We start from the raw sequence: 18,116 nt of genomic DNA, 5'->3' as shown, positions 1-18,116 counted from the left end.
CAAGGCCCGACAGTCGACGCAGGACTCCACGTCGTGGTCCGCGCCCAGACACCGGAGGCAGAGTCGATGGTGGTCGGTGACCGACATCATGCGGTCGCACCAGTCACAACTCTTGAAACCGGGCATCCTACCGGCACCGTAGAAGATTAAGTAGTTAACAAAAAACTTGGTCAAAAGACCGGAGTACTGCTCTTCGGATCTGCGCTAACTGGCGCGGAAAAAAGAAGAACTGACGTCAGCGCGCGGAGGCGGCGTCTATATACTCCAGCGACGTCATCACGGCGCACGACGCGGAGCCGCAGGGGACGCCTGCAGACGACGCCTACCGACGCGCAGGGGTACTGCTACGCAAAAGTTTCCGGATCCAGACTGACGCCTGGGGATATTCTAAGGTAAGGAATCTAATACTAACCTGTTTCTTTCAGATATGGTAGTTTAAGTCCCCTAAGAGGAGGAGTCTCTCATGAGTGAGAGCAGAGAATGTGAGAGTGTCCATCAGTTGCGTGCGAAAGCTGGCTGCAGGTCCCGGTGGGCGATATATTAAAAATCCCTGGAAACCATATCCATGGGGCACTGCTAGAGAAAAGAAACCGGTCTCACTTTTTCCAATGCACCTCTCTTCTAGAGTGCAAGTCAGCTCATGCTTATGTATAATCGCGATCCCCCCCCTTTCCCCTTCCTCCTGTCAACTCTTTTGATATCATATCCTGGTGGAAGCGCGGCCAGTATATCTGGTGCAGACGCTGAGTGTAGCCACGTCTCCGTAAGGAATAGTGCGTCTACCTGATGATCCGTTAGATGCTCGTATAATTCTAGCTTGTGTTTCCCTAGAGACCGGCAGTTGAGCAGGGCAAGATTTAATATTCTAGCCTTGTGCCTCGATCCTAGTTGTCTGTTGAGAATGAAAGAGCAATGAGCACATGTTTTGTCTCCATGATTAATGTTTATACTATGCCGGCATATATTGTCAGTGGGAGGACACAGGTTTCTAAGTTCCCGGGAGCTATAGTATTTCCGGAACATAAGACCCCCAGGGGTTCCTGCCCCTGGCCCCGGTCGGTCACGGACAGGCACAGACGGGCTTGCCTTTGGCGCGCTTCCGGCGCGCCCGCTGCACCCGTCCGCTGCGCCTACGGCGGAGGTCAGGCATTTGTAGCGGAAGTAGACAAGGGAGGGAGGGGCCAGGCAGCTGGAACGCTCCCCTTCCACCACCCCCAAGATGGCGTGTGTTCCTTCAATGCCGGCCCGTGTCAGCCCGTGAATCGGCTGTGGGGGACCAGCAGAGGTCTGTGGGCAGTGGCAGTCACTCGTGCACAGGTAAAAATGAATGTGCAATATTTAAAAATGCTTTCAGTCCTAAATCGACCTTCAGCCAGACACACACTTTTAAAAAACAAACGAGCTCTGCACCTCCCGGCTTTTCGCCTCAAGAGGACAGAGTCTTCTGTATTAAGCGTTGCGGGGGTTAAGTGGTGGTGTAAGTACTCACCAGGGGGAGGGAGGGGCCAGGCAGCTGGAGAGATGGCGTGTGTTCCTTCAATGCCGGCCCGTGTCAGCCCGTGAATCAACTGTGGGGGACCAGCAGAGGTCTGTGAACAGTGGCAGTCACTCGTGCACAGGTAAAAATGAATGTGCAATATTTAAAAATGCTTTCAGTCCTAAATCGATCTTCAGCCAGACACACACTTTTAAAAAACAAACGAGCTCTGCACCTCCCGGCTTTTCGCCTCAAGAGGACAGAGTCTTCTGTATACTGTATGTCCAGAGCAAGGCGTCCCTGAGTGTAGTCAGCCATTCACAGCTCTGCCCATCAGGTCTCTGTTGATATCTAGCTGCTGCAAAGCAGATTCCTTGGCTGCTGAAGTCCAGAAGACAAGCAGTCTCAGAAGGAAGCCGTTCTTCAGTGTAGTCAATGCTGAACAGGTATGTTTTCAAGTTGTAAACAAGACCGTATTAGTCTTCGTGAAAGAAGTATTCTGGATCCTTTTCTTTTCTTACTTCAACATTTCAACCTCGTTTCAAATTGGGAAAAGAGAAATGGTTGCTGTGTCAACTGCTAAACGAACAGGGAGATTTTCGATTACGATAAAGGGTTGATCCTTAGGAGACATATTTAACACAGTATTTGACTCTGCCATCTTTGAATGCGGTCTTTTTCAAGTTAGCAGCAATGACAAATTGTTGGTGAATCGTATATGCTTAGACAAAAACAATTGAGCAAGCCTAGACACAGTCAATAAACAGAAGACTTACAGAGTTGGAACAAACTCACAGCCTGCTCAGGTTTTAACAGTATAAACCCCATTAAATGGATGTGGCAGATCGTAGTGATATCCAGCTTCCGAACTCGCATCAGAATCTGTGAGCATCATGCCAAATGTACATGGACAAAATGGAAGAGATGATCTTCGGCAACACCACCCCTTGGAACAACTCCTGGTGGCCCTCAGAACTGGGACCATCACCCAAACTGACTGACCACGCCAGAAACCTCTGTATAATCCTGGAAAGCAAACTGATCATGAAGTCCCAGATCAACAAAGGTGTCACCGCCTGCTTTCACACACTCCACATGTTTCGAAAACTCTTCAAATGGCTCCCCCTGAACACCAGGCGTATGGTCACTCAGCCCCTAATCACCAGCAGATTAGAATATGGCAACGCTCTCTAGGCTCGAACGCCAAACACCTTGTGCAGGTACTCCAGACCAAACAGAACTCCGCTGCAAGACTCACCCTCGACCTCCACAAATGGACCCACATCACCCCCCACCTTAGAAAATTCTACAGGCTCCCCATGCCGAAGAGAAGCCAATTCAAGCGGATGATCCAACAACGACACTCTGCTTCCCTCTCACTCGCCCACGCCACCTGTAGCTACCAAAGCAACAGTGGAAGACGCTAAACCTACCTCGCAGCAAAAATGTTGAACGACCTCCCTCTGCAGCTCTGGACCTCCACCCCTTTACTGGACTTCTTATCTCTTCTGTTCGTTATACCAGCTATAGTCTGCATCTTCAGCAACCCCCTTTGGACACAGACAGCTAGCGCCGGGACGCCCCTTGGCTGGGGCAGCCGTGCGCTATATAAACACTTATAACATAACTTCTGGAGAGCACTTGAACGATTATGCCCCTAAAGTGCCTGGCTACCATTGCGGCGATTTACCTCGTTTTATAAGTCCACTTGATTGACTCTTACCTGGCACAGATGTTTGCTCCAATGATTCATAGAAGAGTAGAAGTATCAAGCTGATGTGTCTGTATTTAGTTACCTAGCAAAGACTTTTAGGAACGTCTGTCGGCATGGATATTAAGACTGATCACTACGTCTGATTGAGTACAGTTGTGATCTGGTTTACTCTTCAGCCGATAACAGACAGGTTGCTGGGCCCCGCACTGATGCTTCTGGTAAAGAATACCAATAATTACCTGTACTCAATGTGTTCAATGCAATGAAGATAAACCTGGAGACCTGTATATTCATCAATAATAAAGGTGAAGGAGGATGAGTAAATTAATACTTTGGGAATCCTACCTAAATTGTCCAGTGCAAATCTGGTGACCCACTTGAATGGAATCGTTGAAGACATGCAACTCAGATGGCATAGAAACCTTTTACTTGACTTTTGTCAAAACACCATTGAGAGACCATGGTACAAAGATAGTCTGCATTGTATTGACATACATGCACTAGAAGACAAGCCTGGAGGTATATTTAGAGCCATACCTGGGAGAGATGACACCTCCTGCAACCCCTGAAGCCACCTCATAGGTCACCATTGTATTATCATCCACTCTTTGAAGGACCTGCATTCAGAAAACAAAACAAAGGTTAAATTTAGGATGCTGAGACCTGTGTAGGTCTCTAGTCAATACACAAATAACTATTTGCTTGAAGTCAAAAACGTAGAGGTCTTGCAGCGGGAGGATTTGACCCGTTACAGTACGTACTGCCAGAGTAAACTGCGTTGAAACTACTTTAGAACATTCAATCACACACCACTGCTGCCCACCCTTAAATGACCTACAACTTAACACAGTATTTTTGTATTTAACAAGTTGGCATCACTTATCGAATGCTAGGTTGGTGTTTCTGGTGTGCTGCTCTGCTATACTAAATGATCAGTGTACTGCTGCATGTTATCTGCTGTGAGCCCCTTGTCCCCAGCTCAGAAATATGCAACTCGATTCCATGGACTGGGTGGGTACAGCTGTAAGCTGCCTGGCTCCTCTGTGTCCTGCACGATCACATCAGTCATAAGGAGTTGTCCCTAAAATGATAAACGTTACCCCTCACCCCTGGGTAAGGAAATATGGCACATACTTCATTAAACTGAGGCACCCTTGGCAAGGCAGGCTCACTCATCTCTTAGAAAGAAGGGGTGTGATTTAGCTCCCTCGCGGCCATGACAATTTTTAGATTGGGTTCATAGTGCTGCGGTCTATAAGACCTATTGGTTACAATAGGCATAACGTAGACACAGGGTCGTTCCTTTCTGCAACTGGCTGGCTGAAATCAATCATCTCTTGGCTCATTCTAGAGGGGCTTTCGCTCACTACATGATGTTGTCTGTCTGGTGTATTATTCCTTCTCAGCAATAGCTTTAGGGTGCTATTTGGTGAACTGAAAATTCACCCAGAAAAGAAACCTCCCCTCTAAAAGCAACACATGAAAAATGGCATTGACATGTGAGCTTACATTCATAAATTAAGATCTTTGTGGTCTTACGCCAAACTCTGATAAACAGATACCTCTGTGTTTGTGGCGCAGTGTTAAAAACTTGTAACAACTAGTAAGGGATGTTTTTGCTTATTTCTCATTAATAGAACATGCACTGACCTTTCCAATAACTTGCTGAGCAGCAGAAAGGGGGCTGCAAGTACAGCTTCAATCATATCCATGTCCAGCAAATCCTTTTAGAAAAAAGATAGGACAGCTGCAGAACTTCTTTGCAGCAGTCTGTCTGCAAGCCAAATGAGCAGATCAAATGTGATCCAATGGTCCAAGCACTGAGTGTATTCACAGGCACTCTACGCAAGTACAGTGGCATGTCTGAGGGGTCAGCTTCCGAGTTTTGCTTTCACTCAAAGGGCACTATGTGATTGGCAAGGACCTTATTTTGTCTGGACTGGAACGGTTATCCATGTAGCCATAAAGTCTGGGTTTCGAATTCAACCCATCTTTTTTTATTAGGCATATTACAGCATGGTCTGGAGTTTGGGGGATATGGGGAACCTGTGGCAATGACTCGTCAAAATAAAATAAATCACAATAAGGGAGCCAGAGGCCTGCTTGCCGTACATCCTCGACACATGAAACACCACACCAGGTACGGCAAGACCAATATTCCTATACTAATTTCTGGAACAACAAAACTGTTACAAAAGGCTGAAATAAAAAAAAGGAAAAAGATTTGGACGGAAAGGCCACTCCCACTCTTTGAGACATACTTCATCATCGGCCAGTCTGTCCCACCATGTTAACATGGTGGCTCAACCTCAATGGGAAGGGATATCAGATTAAGTGTTCTCTGGTCATAAACGGGGTCCATATCATTTTTTGAAACAACCTCAGTGTAAACCTGGGTATTTCCTTTATTTTTGGGTACACTCTGATGGATTAAAAATTAAATATGTGTCTGCTACTGGGTTCGAGCATCATGTCCTTCTCCTTGCCAACATGTTTCGGCCTCCAGAAGTTCCCTTGTGAGAGTGTCTAGGGCCTTCATCATGGCAGTCAGCTGTACTCCTTTTATCAGTCGTTATTGCACCAATCACGTGCATGCAGGTAAAAATAAGTCTTACCTGCCTGTCCACCATCTTCACCTTAAAATTGTTGGGTGTTTCACCAGGCAGTCACATCAGGGAGGAACCACTCCTGTAGTCCCACAATTAGTCAATGTACAGGTTCCTGCCTGTAATGCACAGCAGCCACCGGTGCCCTCCACCTGATTACAGCCATGACTTACATTTCAGGAAATGCAATACGAAGACACAATATCAGACGCTTTCGCACACAAGACCCTCCTATCCAGACTGCAAACAGGTATGACAAGTTCATTTTCTATACCAGTAAGAGCCGTACAATGGGCTAGTGCCTGAAGCTATAGAAGTGGGTGTGCAGCAGCAGTGTTGTGATAAGGATCCTCAACACTACGGACAGATACACATCATCGGATTCAGGAACCTGACAGGCTGGGCCACACCAGACCGATGATCGCTCAGGAGCAGATTGTTCATTTTTAGGTTTCGCCCTGGGCGTTGCAACTGCGTACGCAGTTGCTCCGCCCATGGCGAAACCTCATGATCCTACATATGTACTTTGGTTCAGCCTCTATCTACCATTGGCTAGCTCCATAAATGGAAGCTAGCCATTGGGAGACAGAGGCTGCCAATCACGCTTTCTCTTGAAAACGCGATTCGGGGGCGTTTCGCTGTGTTTTTTTAAGCCCCGCCCCTTTGTCCCGGGCCGCGCTGCGATAGGCTGCCGGCCCGGGACACCCCCGTGACGTCATTCCTGGGCCGCGCTGTGATTGGCTGCCGGCCCGGGACCTGACTTGTTTGTCTTTCCCATGAAATATCTTTGTATTTTGGTGTTTGCAGGGGCTTGACAGAGGGTGCAGTTCAGCGAGGGAGCTTCGTGTGGGTGTCCACGCTGCAGCCTCGTGGGGCCTTAAAGGAGTGAACATAAATTTTGTGTGATTTCCCGGCTGTGCATTAGTGTGCCGCCAGATGTCAGGCTTCCTCGTCGTGGGAAGAGCTGAAGACACCTCTCTTGGCGGAGGGACACGGCCTACCTCTGCTCGGAAGCATCTCGGCTCCACTGCGTCCTCGCCACGAGCAGGGGCCCCTCTGTCCCTCCACCTCTCCGTGCATCACCCCATCTCCCGTCATCTGTGTGCAGCTCTATGCTGCATCCCCGGCAGGCTTGTGGTGCAGAGGCCCACGAGTGGCGTCGTGCACACCCGCCACTCGTGCACACCCGCCACTCGTGCATGCCCGCCACTCGTGCACGCCTGCCACTCGTGCACACCCGCCACTCGTGCACACATGGATACTCCGCAGGCATGCACACACCCTGGACCTCTCCTCGAGGCGTTTCATTCCATAGATGCTGGATTATAAAACCTGTATTATTTACGTCTATGGTAGCGGTGAGCGTGCGTGGCCTCACCGTGGTGCTGTCACCACAGTATTGTTCTAGTGCTGTGACACGGGTGCAGTATGTTATGTTTCCACCCGTGTTCGGTGTGTTCTGGAAGGCGTGTTTGCGGCCTGTTCACCAGGTTGCCTAGACTTACATAAACGTGTCGGATATAATGCCGCATAATTAAAGGGCGAGGGACGGGGCCCGTGTTTCAGGGGCGCCCAGGTGGGGAGGGGTCCTTTCGGAGTGGGAGGCCTGGTATTCTGGAGGGAGAACTCGGTGCTGGCTGGAGGCCGCCATACCCCGGCCTGCACTCACGGGCTCTTCTTTCCGGACAGGGATTCGCGGCGCGCTGCTATCCATTAAGCCTGGATGGGGCCTGCTGACGGTGCGAGGAGCTAGAAAGGATGCCCGTGGCGCTGGTTTTGTTTCCTTTCACGAGCCGGTGCTTGGAAGCGGCGGAGAGTGCTGCCAGGGGCTTCCCTCCCTCCTCGGCAGACATTGTCCTCTTCCGCTGAAGGGTGACAAACGCGGCCATTGTGCGCCGCGCCCCGGGCTCCGAGCTGGCCCAGTAACGGCCTCGCTGCGCTGGGTGCTCGTCGAGGGGCCCCCATCCCCTGCACTCGGCCATACATGGGCGAGTGTGTCTCGATGCTGCTCGGGGCGGGGCACAGATGCCAGGGACTGAGCTCCACGTGTGGTGCTGCAGCCAGACCCTGCATTGCAAGGCCGAGCTGCGGCCTCCTGGGCTGCAGGTAGCGCATTGACTGCAGCGGACTCACGAGCAGGCGCTGAGCCCGCAGGGGATGACTCCTGGACGGAGCGTCACTCCTGGTGGCTGCTCCCTGAGGGGCCAGCACGCCGGAGGGCTCAGTCCTCCCGGGTTTGCTGGCCCCTGGGCAGCCTGTGCGTGGCGTGAGTTTCCCTGGTGCCTGCATCTCTCCTGTGATGTGGTCCATCACTCTCAAAGTATGCCCTTGAAGGGTGCTCGGGCGTCAGTCCCTTTGCCCCGGGTCTCAGGGGGCGAGTTTGGTTGTGCACTTATGCTGTGAAGTTTGCAGACCCCTAGCTCCACTCCATCTCTCCTGTGCTCCTCGCAGTCTCCCTGGGTCTCACAGGGTCGCTAGTCTTGGCTTTGATTGGCCGCCCTGTCGTTGCTGTGGACGTCAGCTCCTCCCCGTCCAAGGGCTGGTACAGAGGAGATGTCAGGATTGTGGCTGCAGCCCTCAAAGTCTTATTGATTGAATGGAAGAAAGTGGATTTGTTTTCAATTAGCCATGACTAAGAGGAAGCCTTCTGTGACGTCAAGGCCGCCGAGGGAGGGGGTGGGGGTCTGGTGCCCCACGGGGCAGGTGCCCACAGCGCCCGCCTTGCTTCCCCGGCTGTCTACCCTCAGTCACTTATGTCCTCGCGAGAGAGACATGCCAGAGTTAGCATCGCCCCTGGTGCAAAGACCTGTGGTGTCCTAGGAGTCCTATCATCTGTGGTCGAGGCTGATGTTTCTTATTTTATATCTTTGTTACATTAAACTCCAGTTTTGCTGCTTATATGAATTGTTCTCGTGCAATAATTATAGAAAAATACGAAGGAGCGAGGGACTATGTTTTGGCCTGATTTCATGTTGCGGACACTCAGCACAAACTGGTTGTATTAGTTTCAAAAATAATTTGTACCACAAGACTACCACCTGTTAGTTTGGCTTGACAAAAATGGTGGCACAGTGGTACCTGCACTGCGTTAACACAAGAGGACAGGCAAATAAACACCCGCCGCTAAGTTGCAGGCAACAGAAAGTTGTAAGTCAGAGCACCCGGTTTGGCGCAGTTGCACTGGCGGCTACCTTACTGTGTCCGTGAATTTGTAGATTAACCTAACAGCGGCAACGCCGCGCACGCATGTTTCTTATCTTTTAGCGGCCTTTTGTGTTTCTTGTACCGTGTGGTAGAAGCAGTCAGTGGTTGCATGTTGCCTTACAGGCCAGGCCGGTCCTAGTTTCTCCGAGCCCTGTGTTGCAGTTTGCGTTGCAACCACGAACAAAAAAAAAATGGGCCGAGATCACACGCTCCGCCCGGATCCCGGACAGCAGCGCCGAGATCAGTCGCCGCACCGGTGCGCAGAGGCGGGTTACCGGGAGTCTCGCAGAGGCCGCCACTCCCAGTTGCACTGGCGGCTGCAGGTGTAGGTTAGGAAGCACCAGAGCTGTAGTTGCGGCTGGCGGGGTTCCGGTCCGAGGGATGCCCAGATGTAAAGGAGCATCAGAATGGTAGCTTGAGCCGGAGCCATAGCTTGAAGTGAAGTCTTGTACTTCGGGGGGACACCAGACCTCACAGGCCAGTTTTCGAATCCCACCAAGGCTGAAAAGGTAGCCACAGGCTAAATAGTTGGGAGGGCATATGTCTTGTGTGTATAAGAGATGTATAATGTGGCCTGCGTATTAACTAATTAAACATTTTACTTAAACACTTCTGCATTTAGACTGCGGTTACATAAAAAATGTCAGCCTGTCATTTATTTTATGGGTTCTGATGTTTTCCTTATTTTGCAAATTTGGTTGCAGTGCTTCTTACTCTCCTGTTTGTGGATTGGGTCTTCCCTCCATGATCACGCCCATCGTTGCCAGATCTCTGATTTATTCTTATCAAGTAGAGCTGCTTCCCTGCCCCCTCGGTCTTGTGTGCCTCTGTTGCCTGATTGCGACCCTGTTTTGTGTGTGCCTCTGTTGCCTGCTTGTGACCCGGTTTTGTGTGTGCCTCTGTTGCCTGCTTGTGACCCGGTTTTGTGTGTGCCTCTGTTGCCTGCTTGTGACCCGGTTGTGTGTGCCTCTGTTGCCTGCTTGTGACCCGGTTTTGTGTGTGTGGGTGCAAATGCAATAGGTGTCGCATTCGAGAGATTAGGCTATTGGCTTTGTAAATGACAATGCCATTTATTTCGGTTTTCAAAGCCACCACATAAATAAAAATGTTGTCATTTACAATGCCAATAGCTTTAACTTTTCCAAAGGCGAAACCGTTGCATTTTAAATGCTTGTTTATTATTTGGAAATATGGGAAACATCGCTGGTGTGTTGGGAGAAGCCAATTGCAAATGTAAAGTGTTAACCAGAAGTGTGGGGATTGCCATCTAAAAAGAGCACAGTGCTGCATGGGCCCAAAATATCCTCAACCTACATTTCAATATTGAGAGACTTTCCCTGTACCTATTTACAAGGGTAAAATGGGTTGCTGCATCAATTCAAGTTGCCATTTCTTTTACCTTATGTCAATCATAGCTCTGTAGAGTACGCATTAGAGGAACAGGCACTTAGGCTCTGTATTGCCTATGTCTGAATAGACATAAGGCACAGTCGGAGAATGGCCTGGGTTACCTGTAACTGCAGAGCATGTCTCCATGAGGCAGACTGGTTAAGCCAGGGTGATCCATAAAGGCAAGGATCATGGTTGTCCCTGGGACTCCTGTACTGGCAGGATCATGCTTGGACCAGGGGTCTCTTATACTTACTGGAGTCCTGATAGGGCCCCGGGTCTTCTGTACTTGCAGTGGTTGTGGTTGGTCCTGGGTTTCCTGTACCTGCAGTGGTTGTGGTTGGGCCCCGGGTCTCCTGTACCTGCAGTGGTTGTGGCTGGGCCCCAGGTCTCCTGTACCTGCAGTGGTTGTGGCTGGGCCCCGGGTCTCCTGTACCTGCAGTGGTTGTGGCTAGGCCCCGGGTCTCCTGTACTTGCAGTGGTTATGGTTGGGTCCTGTGTCTCCTGTACCTGCAGTGGTTGTGGTTTGGCCCCAGGTCTCCTATACCTGCAGTGGTTGTGGTTTGGCCCCAGGTCTCCTATACCTGCAGTGGTTGTGGTTGGGTCCTGGGTCTCCTGTACCTGCAGTGGTTATGGTTGGGTCCTGGGTCTCCTGTACCTGCAGTGGTTATGGTTGGGTCCTGGGTCTCCTGTACCTGCAGTGGTTATGGTTGGGTCCTGGGTCTTCTGTACCTGCAGTGGTTGTGGCTGGGCCCCGGGTCTCCTGTACCTGCAGTGGTTATGGTTGGGTCCTGGGTCTCCTGTACCTGCAGTGGTTATGGTTGGGTCCTGGGTCTCCCGTACTTGCAGTGGTTGTGGTTGGGCCCCTGGTCTCCTGTACCTGCAGTGGTTGTGGTTTGGCCCCGGGTCTCCTGTACCTGCAGTGGTTGTGGTTTGGCCCCGGGTCTCCTGTACCTGCAATGGTTGTGGTTGGGTCCTGTGTCTCCTGTACCTGCAGTGGTTATGGTTGGGTCCCGGGTCTCCTGTACCTGCAGTGGTTATGGTTGGGTCCTGGGTCTCCTGTACCTGCAGTGGTTATGGTTGGGTCCTGGGTCTCCTGTACCTGCAGTGGTTATGGTTGGGTCCTGGGTCTCCCGTACTTGCAGTGGTTGTGGTTGGGTCCTGGGTCTCCTTTACCTGCAGTGGTTATGGTTGGGTCCTGGGTCTCCCGTACTTGCAGTGGTTGTGGTTGGGTGCTGGGTCTCCTGTACTTGCAGTGGTTACAGATGGGTCCTGGGTCTTCTTTACCTGCAGCGGTTGTGGCTGGGCCCCGGGTCTCCTGTACCTGCAGTGGTTGTGGCTGGGCCCCGGGTCTCCTGTACTTGCAGTGGTTATGGTTGGGTCCTGGGCCTCCCGTACTTGCAGTGGTTATGGTTGGGTCCTGGGTCTCCAGTACTTCGATTATGATTCGGTGCTGGGTCTCATGTACCTGCAGGGAGTAAGGCATAGTCCAGGGATCCCATATACCTGAAAGGATCATGGCTGGGTCTTTGGGCCCCTGTACTTGCAGATGTTACATTGGATCTTCGGTACCCAAGAGAACCACGGTTGTGCCCCTGTTCTTCTACATTTGTATGGATCAAGGCTGGGCCTTCGGCCTGTACTTACATGAATCATTATTCTGCTCTTTGCGTCTCGCCCATGCTTTGATCACCAGCGTCAAGCATCAGGCACACCAAGATTAGGCAGCAGTATGTTCTAAAAATAGGATTTATTCGCTGTAATTGAACCATAGGTGTACGGTGCATGCTGGAATCATGGATGGGTCTGCGATTACCAGGTTCAGAGGACTGATTATATCAGTGAGCACATGGAACAGTGACAACACCAAGCAGAATATGAAACTGGAAAAAGGCACAAGTTTTAAGGTCAATGTGTGTAAGAGCCTCTTCTGTAGCCAAAATCTCTCCCTGGCAGCACTGTATTCTGAGAACTAAAAACTGACATTTTAGTGGCCTTCTGCAATTTGTACAACATACTCCTCCTTCCTTCCTTCCTCCCTCCCTTCCCCATTTCTACGAGGGCAGGTAGGATGACAGGGTTGCAAGGTAGGCACAATGGGAATAGACAAAGGAAGTGAAGCACGGACTCCTGGGTTACACACCTGACATAGAGAGACTGTTTTATTCCACAGGGTCATTTTCTCTGGCTGCAGGATAAGCTCCTGGTAGATCACTTCAGCAGTACACTGCATGAGAGCCTGGGAAGAAATACAGTCATGAATTTGAGAGAGCCTAGAGGAGAAGACAGTTACAAGTGGTGCAAAGCTTAAAGGGAGAACAAGCATGCATACGAGAACCTGTGGAGGAAGAGAACAATTAATGAGAGTTTGAGAAGTAACAAATGCATGAGTGAGCTAGAGTCTTTGGGAAGAGGGGCATGCATAGGGCAGAGCTGGGACATACAAGAGGCATACACGGGGGAAAGGAAGAGGCATACACGGGGGGGGGAGGAAGAAGCATACACGGGGGGGGGGGGAGGAAGAAGCATACACGGGGGGGGGGGAAGAGGAAAGAGGCACACATGGTGGAAAAGAAGAGGCACACTTGGAGAGTCATGAATAGAAAATAACCTTGAGAGGAGAGTTAAGAATGGGCGAGGAGAAAGAAATAGTCACCATAAACAAGAGAATCATGAATGGGGGACAAATTGAAGGAGATAAACTGACCCAAGTGGGCGAGAGCTTTGAGAATGTATGGTCATGAATGGACAAGAGCAGGAGAGAAGCTTAAACTTTTCTTTGGGTTCAAAGCCAGTTGGAGGCAATAGGGAATTAATTGTAGAAATGAATGTTATTTATCAATGGTGTGCGAATGCCACAACATCATGCAGTGGTTATGGTTGGGCCCCGAGATTCCTCATAACCAATTGCTCATTTTCAGCACTTGATTCTTATAGGACTGCATTAAAGACTTATTTCAAAAGGTGGTGTCAGATTAAACACTCAGAAACAGTGTTACACTACAGTTAACAGTTCATAAAAGTTAACTGACCAGACCTTAAGGTTATTAAGAAAAAGGAGGTTAATGCATGCAAGTACATTAAAGAAGCTTAAAATTAGAGCAAAATGAAAACATCAAGTGCTTACCACATTCTGGTCCAGACAACCATCAGAAAATGTTAAGTGCTAGGTGCCCCAAAACAGCTTAACACTGACCCCTGTAGATGATTTTAAGGGAATACAAGTGTTTCCCCTTTTCTAAGGTTAATTCAGAAGGGCTGGCTTCTTTAGAAAAGTCAGTGAGAGGGAACATTCCGATGGAAATATTAAGTGTTACACTATTGGTAATCAATATGTCTTATTCATTATTCAAGAACTTAGACTGAAGCTAGAAGTATTTCAGGGATGCAAGCTGTGCATCTTCCACACTCCTAAGGCCGAGCAATTCAACACCCAAGCAAACAAGTGCCCACCCTCCACAAGGGCATTCTAGACTTTGTGTGGTGTCCAGTGAAGTGACGCACCGTGCCCATTGAAGGAGAGCAAGTGAAGTACTGAACTTTAAGCTGGGGACAGTGGCAGGCTTGCGTGCAACTAAACACTAGGAGTCCCTCTGATTGCTGTTTTAGAAGTATGGGAATTTATTTTGAACTGCAGCTAGTCATGGTGAAGATTGTTTGGAGGTAGGTGCACCAAAGTGCTGTAACAACCACAAACAACTGTGAGACCATCAAGAACTAACCGTTATTAGTTGCAGATTTGACTAGTGATCTCTCAAATCAGAGAAGCTATTAAGTCACTTACAATGGTTCCAGAGTTAAGACAACCTCCTTCAGCTAACAAGATGGAACCCCAGGCCAATAAACTAAAGTCCCTATTTCTCCAGACTTCAAGAAGCAGCAGAGGAGGTTCACAGAATGGTCTGCGACCATGCAGGCTCTTCCCGACTGAGGGCCATGAAGCGACTTCCTCAATTAGGAGACCATTGTGCTTGTTCCTGGGTAGCTGGCTCAAGACGCCTTGTGGCTCTGGGGCAGTCAGAGTACATCAAGATGTCCTCTATGCAGGCCTTTTCAGTCGGCTGGTCCTTGGCTACCTTCTGTGAATCAGATTACTCATACTGGCAGGGACAGTCCAACTCCTTGTCATAGGCAGGCTTGTCTTCCTATCTCCACAGGCCCTTCAACAAGAATTTTTGGCAAGGTGCCCCGATTTAAGTTGTTTTAAAGATAGTGGCAAAAAAGCAGTGACAACAAACTAAGAAGCTTGTACTTACCCTTCCTCTGGAGAGTAAGCCATACCATTAAGTGAGGCTGCCTCATGTTCTATCATATTTCATTAATATTTTTATTTTGTCTGTTTTAAAAACAATTTTTTACTAGTAACATATTGAATACTTAGAGATAATTTCTCGCAGGGCTTTACAGTGCTGCATCATTAATGAGTTTCCACAGAATAAGAAAAAGTTTACAGACACGGTGGCAGGTGCAGGACTGATGAGCCAGCTCATTTGGTTGTAGGGTAATATTGTATGTTCCCCGTGGGCTGTTCTACCTAATTTTCTGATTAGTTTACTCTTACTTCCCTCCTCACACTAGATCAGATACATTTAGTTTCATCCAATGCCTCATACATTTTCAAAATATCTTTAGGGCAGCCCATGCCAGCATAAACTGTTTTTGGCTGCTGCAACGCACCAGTCAATGTTTTTGTTCCAATCACAATTGTTGTGGGGTTATGGGCTGGCCCATCAATATACTATGTCCTTTTTGCTACGATGAAGTTCAAGATCACAATCAATCTCTGGTATCTATTCAAGGTCTGATCATCCCATATTCGTAGATGCTGTTTCCAGGCATAGTGGTAATCGCGGAGTGGCAGCTATTTAAGACACCAAATCAGAACTTTGATATTACTATTCACTACCATATTGCATGAAGATTCCTTGTTCACTGCATTCCCTTGGGTAAGTGTCCCCAACCGTTCTAGCAAAGATCTGAGCCCTCGTGTATATGCTGTGAAGGACTAAGTTGCACCAAGTTAAACCACAATCTCAAGGAGACCTCCCTGGAGTGCTCGAGTACCTCGTTCCCAGCCTCCAGCTCAGGTGTACCTTTGTCAGCTTCTCAGTGCGATTATAGGGTTCGCTAAATCCCTCTGGGTATTATTCAGTACTAAAGAGGTTACTTTCCTGGCTATAAACGGTGTCTAGAGTTTTGCCCTCCAAAATCAATTCTTCTGTACTTTGTTGTGTTACCCACACTTGATCATAGGACATGTATGAGCTGTATGTATTTAAAATGCTGTCTTTCTTGAATGTTCAGATGTTACTCAATGCGTGGGGGAGTTTTTACACCCATTAGAGTCTAGTTTTTTTTTTTTACTGCAAGTCTGATCTCTCCTGGCATTGCTTGGGTGGATGTGTAATGGCCTGATCGGGGGAACCATTTCACAAAAGGATGTGGTCACAGACAGGAAAGGGGGAATTTTATGTTTTGCCTGGTCATGGGAATCTCTGCTACACTGAAAAAGCAGTGGCCGACTAACTCTTCCCACTTAACGGGCTGATCTGGTTTTGGCAAGGAGAAAGATGCGGATTTGAAAGCTGCCATGTCTAAAAGGTCAACAACCAGCCGGGGACAATGGAGACCACCTTTTTGTGCAACACACATACATGGACTCTAATGTTCTGTCACAAGTCCATTCATAGACAAACACACTACCAGCCATGAGGAAGACTAAGAATTCACATATGGGGGATTGAAAGAACTTTATGAGGTCGATGCCAGTGGACCTGCTCCTAACTCCCACAGGAATACAGATATCAGTACAGCTTCCAAATGTAGAAGCTTATTAGACCAGAGGAGAAAGGTCATGGATTGCGGACTCTGGAGATGAAGAAGAGTCATGAAAGGATGACAGAATGGAGGTGATAAGAGCCCTGAATGGGTGAGGCTGAAAGAAGGGAAGTCAAGAATGGGTGACAATCTGGAAGGAGAGAAGCTACAAGAATGGATAACAGCTCCGAGGGAGTGACGAGTCATTAATATTAAAGAGTCTGTGGGAAAGTGTGTTAAATAGAAGAAATGGAAGACCTTATGTGGAGAAAGATTTAAACAGGAGATGGACAGATGCTAAGAAGAAGGTTGCCCTGTACGAGAGCATGCATAAGCAATGTATCAGACATAAGTGGGAGAAAGCCTGGAATGAGGGAGACAGTCATGGATGGTAAACAGCAGCAGAAGGATGGGGGTGAGCCTCAGTTACCCACCGTTAGCGGCGACCACCCCTATCTGTTGCCGTAGTTTGAAATAATGCTTTGAGAACAGCCTGGCCCACATTAGCTTGTTGCTTGGTTTGCACATCTACACAATAGTGTTTTGTGAATGTGTGCGGTGTAGACCATGTAGCTGCTCTGCAGATGTCATCTACGGGAATGTTACCTAGAAATGCCATTGAAGCCCCTATTTTTCTTGTAGAATGGGCTTTAGGAGTAACAGATAATATTCGTTTAGCTTTGTGGTAGCAAATTTGTACATATTTGACAATCCATCTAGCTATCCCAGATTTTGATATGAGATTACCCTTCTGTGGTGGTGAGAAAGACACAAAAAGTTGTTTGGTTTTGCAAAAAGGCTGTGTTCTCTCAATGTAGTATAGCAATGCTCTTTTGACATCAAGGGTATGAAGAGCTCTTTCTGCTACTGTTTGGAACTGCCAGTCTTCTTGCAGCCACACAGATTGAGGTGGAAGGGAGAAATGACCTTGGGTACGAATTTAGGAGTAGTACGAAGAACGACTTTATTTTAATGCATTTGCAAGAAAGGTTCTTGAATGGTTAGTGCTTGTAGTTCACTAACAATCCGTAGAGAAGTAATAGCTACTAGGAACACAACCTTCCATGTTAAAAATTGTAGTTCACATTTATGTAAAGTTTCGAAAGGAGGTCCAGTTAGCCGTGTGATAACAATGTTCAAATTCCAGACTGGTGAAGATGGTACTCTAGAGTGCCTGCTATTAAAGCCTTTATGGAAGGCATTAAAAGAATAATGCCTCCTAAAGAGAGATAGATGCTGTCTGTTGAAGGTATGATGCTATAGCTGCAAGATGTAGTCTAACACATCCTCCCGGTAATAAGGCGTATGCTCCTGCCAGGGACTAAGCCATCAGGCGTGTTCTGTGAAAATGTAATAAAAATTTAAAAAAAATAAAAAAAAAAAGTCGTCGTCTAATAGATGAGTAGGCGAAGTTACATCTTTGGAGGTGCAGTAAGTATCCTATGATGTGTCGAATAGACGCTTCTAAAGGATTAATATTGTTGGTCACAATATATTACAAAACGTTTCCACTTAGCTGCATAGCATGCTCTAGTGGTTGGGTGTCTAGCTTCTTTAATAACATTCATGCAGTCTGGAGGAAGGTTAAGATATCCAAATTCTAGGATTTCAGGAGCCAGATCGCAAGGTTGAGCTGAGCAGGGTCAAGGTGCCTGATCTCTCCACGGTTCTGTTTTAAAAGGCATGGAGACCGGTATAGTTTTTGGTGTGGCACTACAGACAGTTGTAGCAGTGTGGTGTACCACGGCAGTCTGGTCCACGTTGGAGCAACTAGGATGAGGGCCAGAGATTGCTGCTGTAGTTTGCGTACTACTAGTGGCATGAGTGGTAGAGGTGGAAAAGCGTACGCAAATTTGTTTGACCAGTTGATCCATATCGCATTGCCTTTGGGCAGTGGGTGTGGATATCT

The 18,116-nt window shown here is 48.3% G+C and overlaps 1 protein-coding gene across 3 annotated transcripts in view; it reads right to left on the bottom strand.

Moving 5' to 3' along the window:
• Window positions 1-18,116, bottom strand: part of STARD3 (StAR related lipid transfer domain containing 3) — a 180,292-nt gene that overhangs the window by 19,405 nt on the left and 142,771 nt on the right. For all 3 annotated transcript variants that reach the window (XM_078645652.1, XM_078645654.1, XM_078645653.1), the window contains exons 11-12: window positions 12,534-12,629; window positions 3,729-3,808 (exon numbers count right to left, since the gene is read on the bottom strand). In XM_078645652.1, the coding sequence (XP_078501778.1) occupies window positions 3,729-3,808; window positions 12,534-12,629 (176 nt within the window). The remainder of the gene's footprint in view (window positions 1-3,728; window positions 3,809-12,533; window positions 12,630-18,116) is intronic.

Source organism: Lissotriton helveticus, chromosome 5_1 (assembly GCF_964261635.1).
Source record: "Lissotriton helveticus chromosome 5_1, aLisHel1.1, whole genome shotgun sequence".
Classification (NCBI taxonomy): Eukaryota; Metazoa; Chordata; class Amphibia; order Caudata; family Salamandridae; genus Lissotriton; species Lissotriton helveticus.
This window is presented reverse-complemented; position numbering and strand designations above follow the sequence as displayed.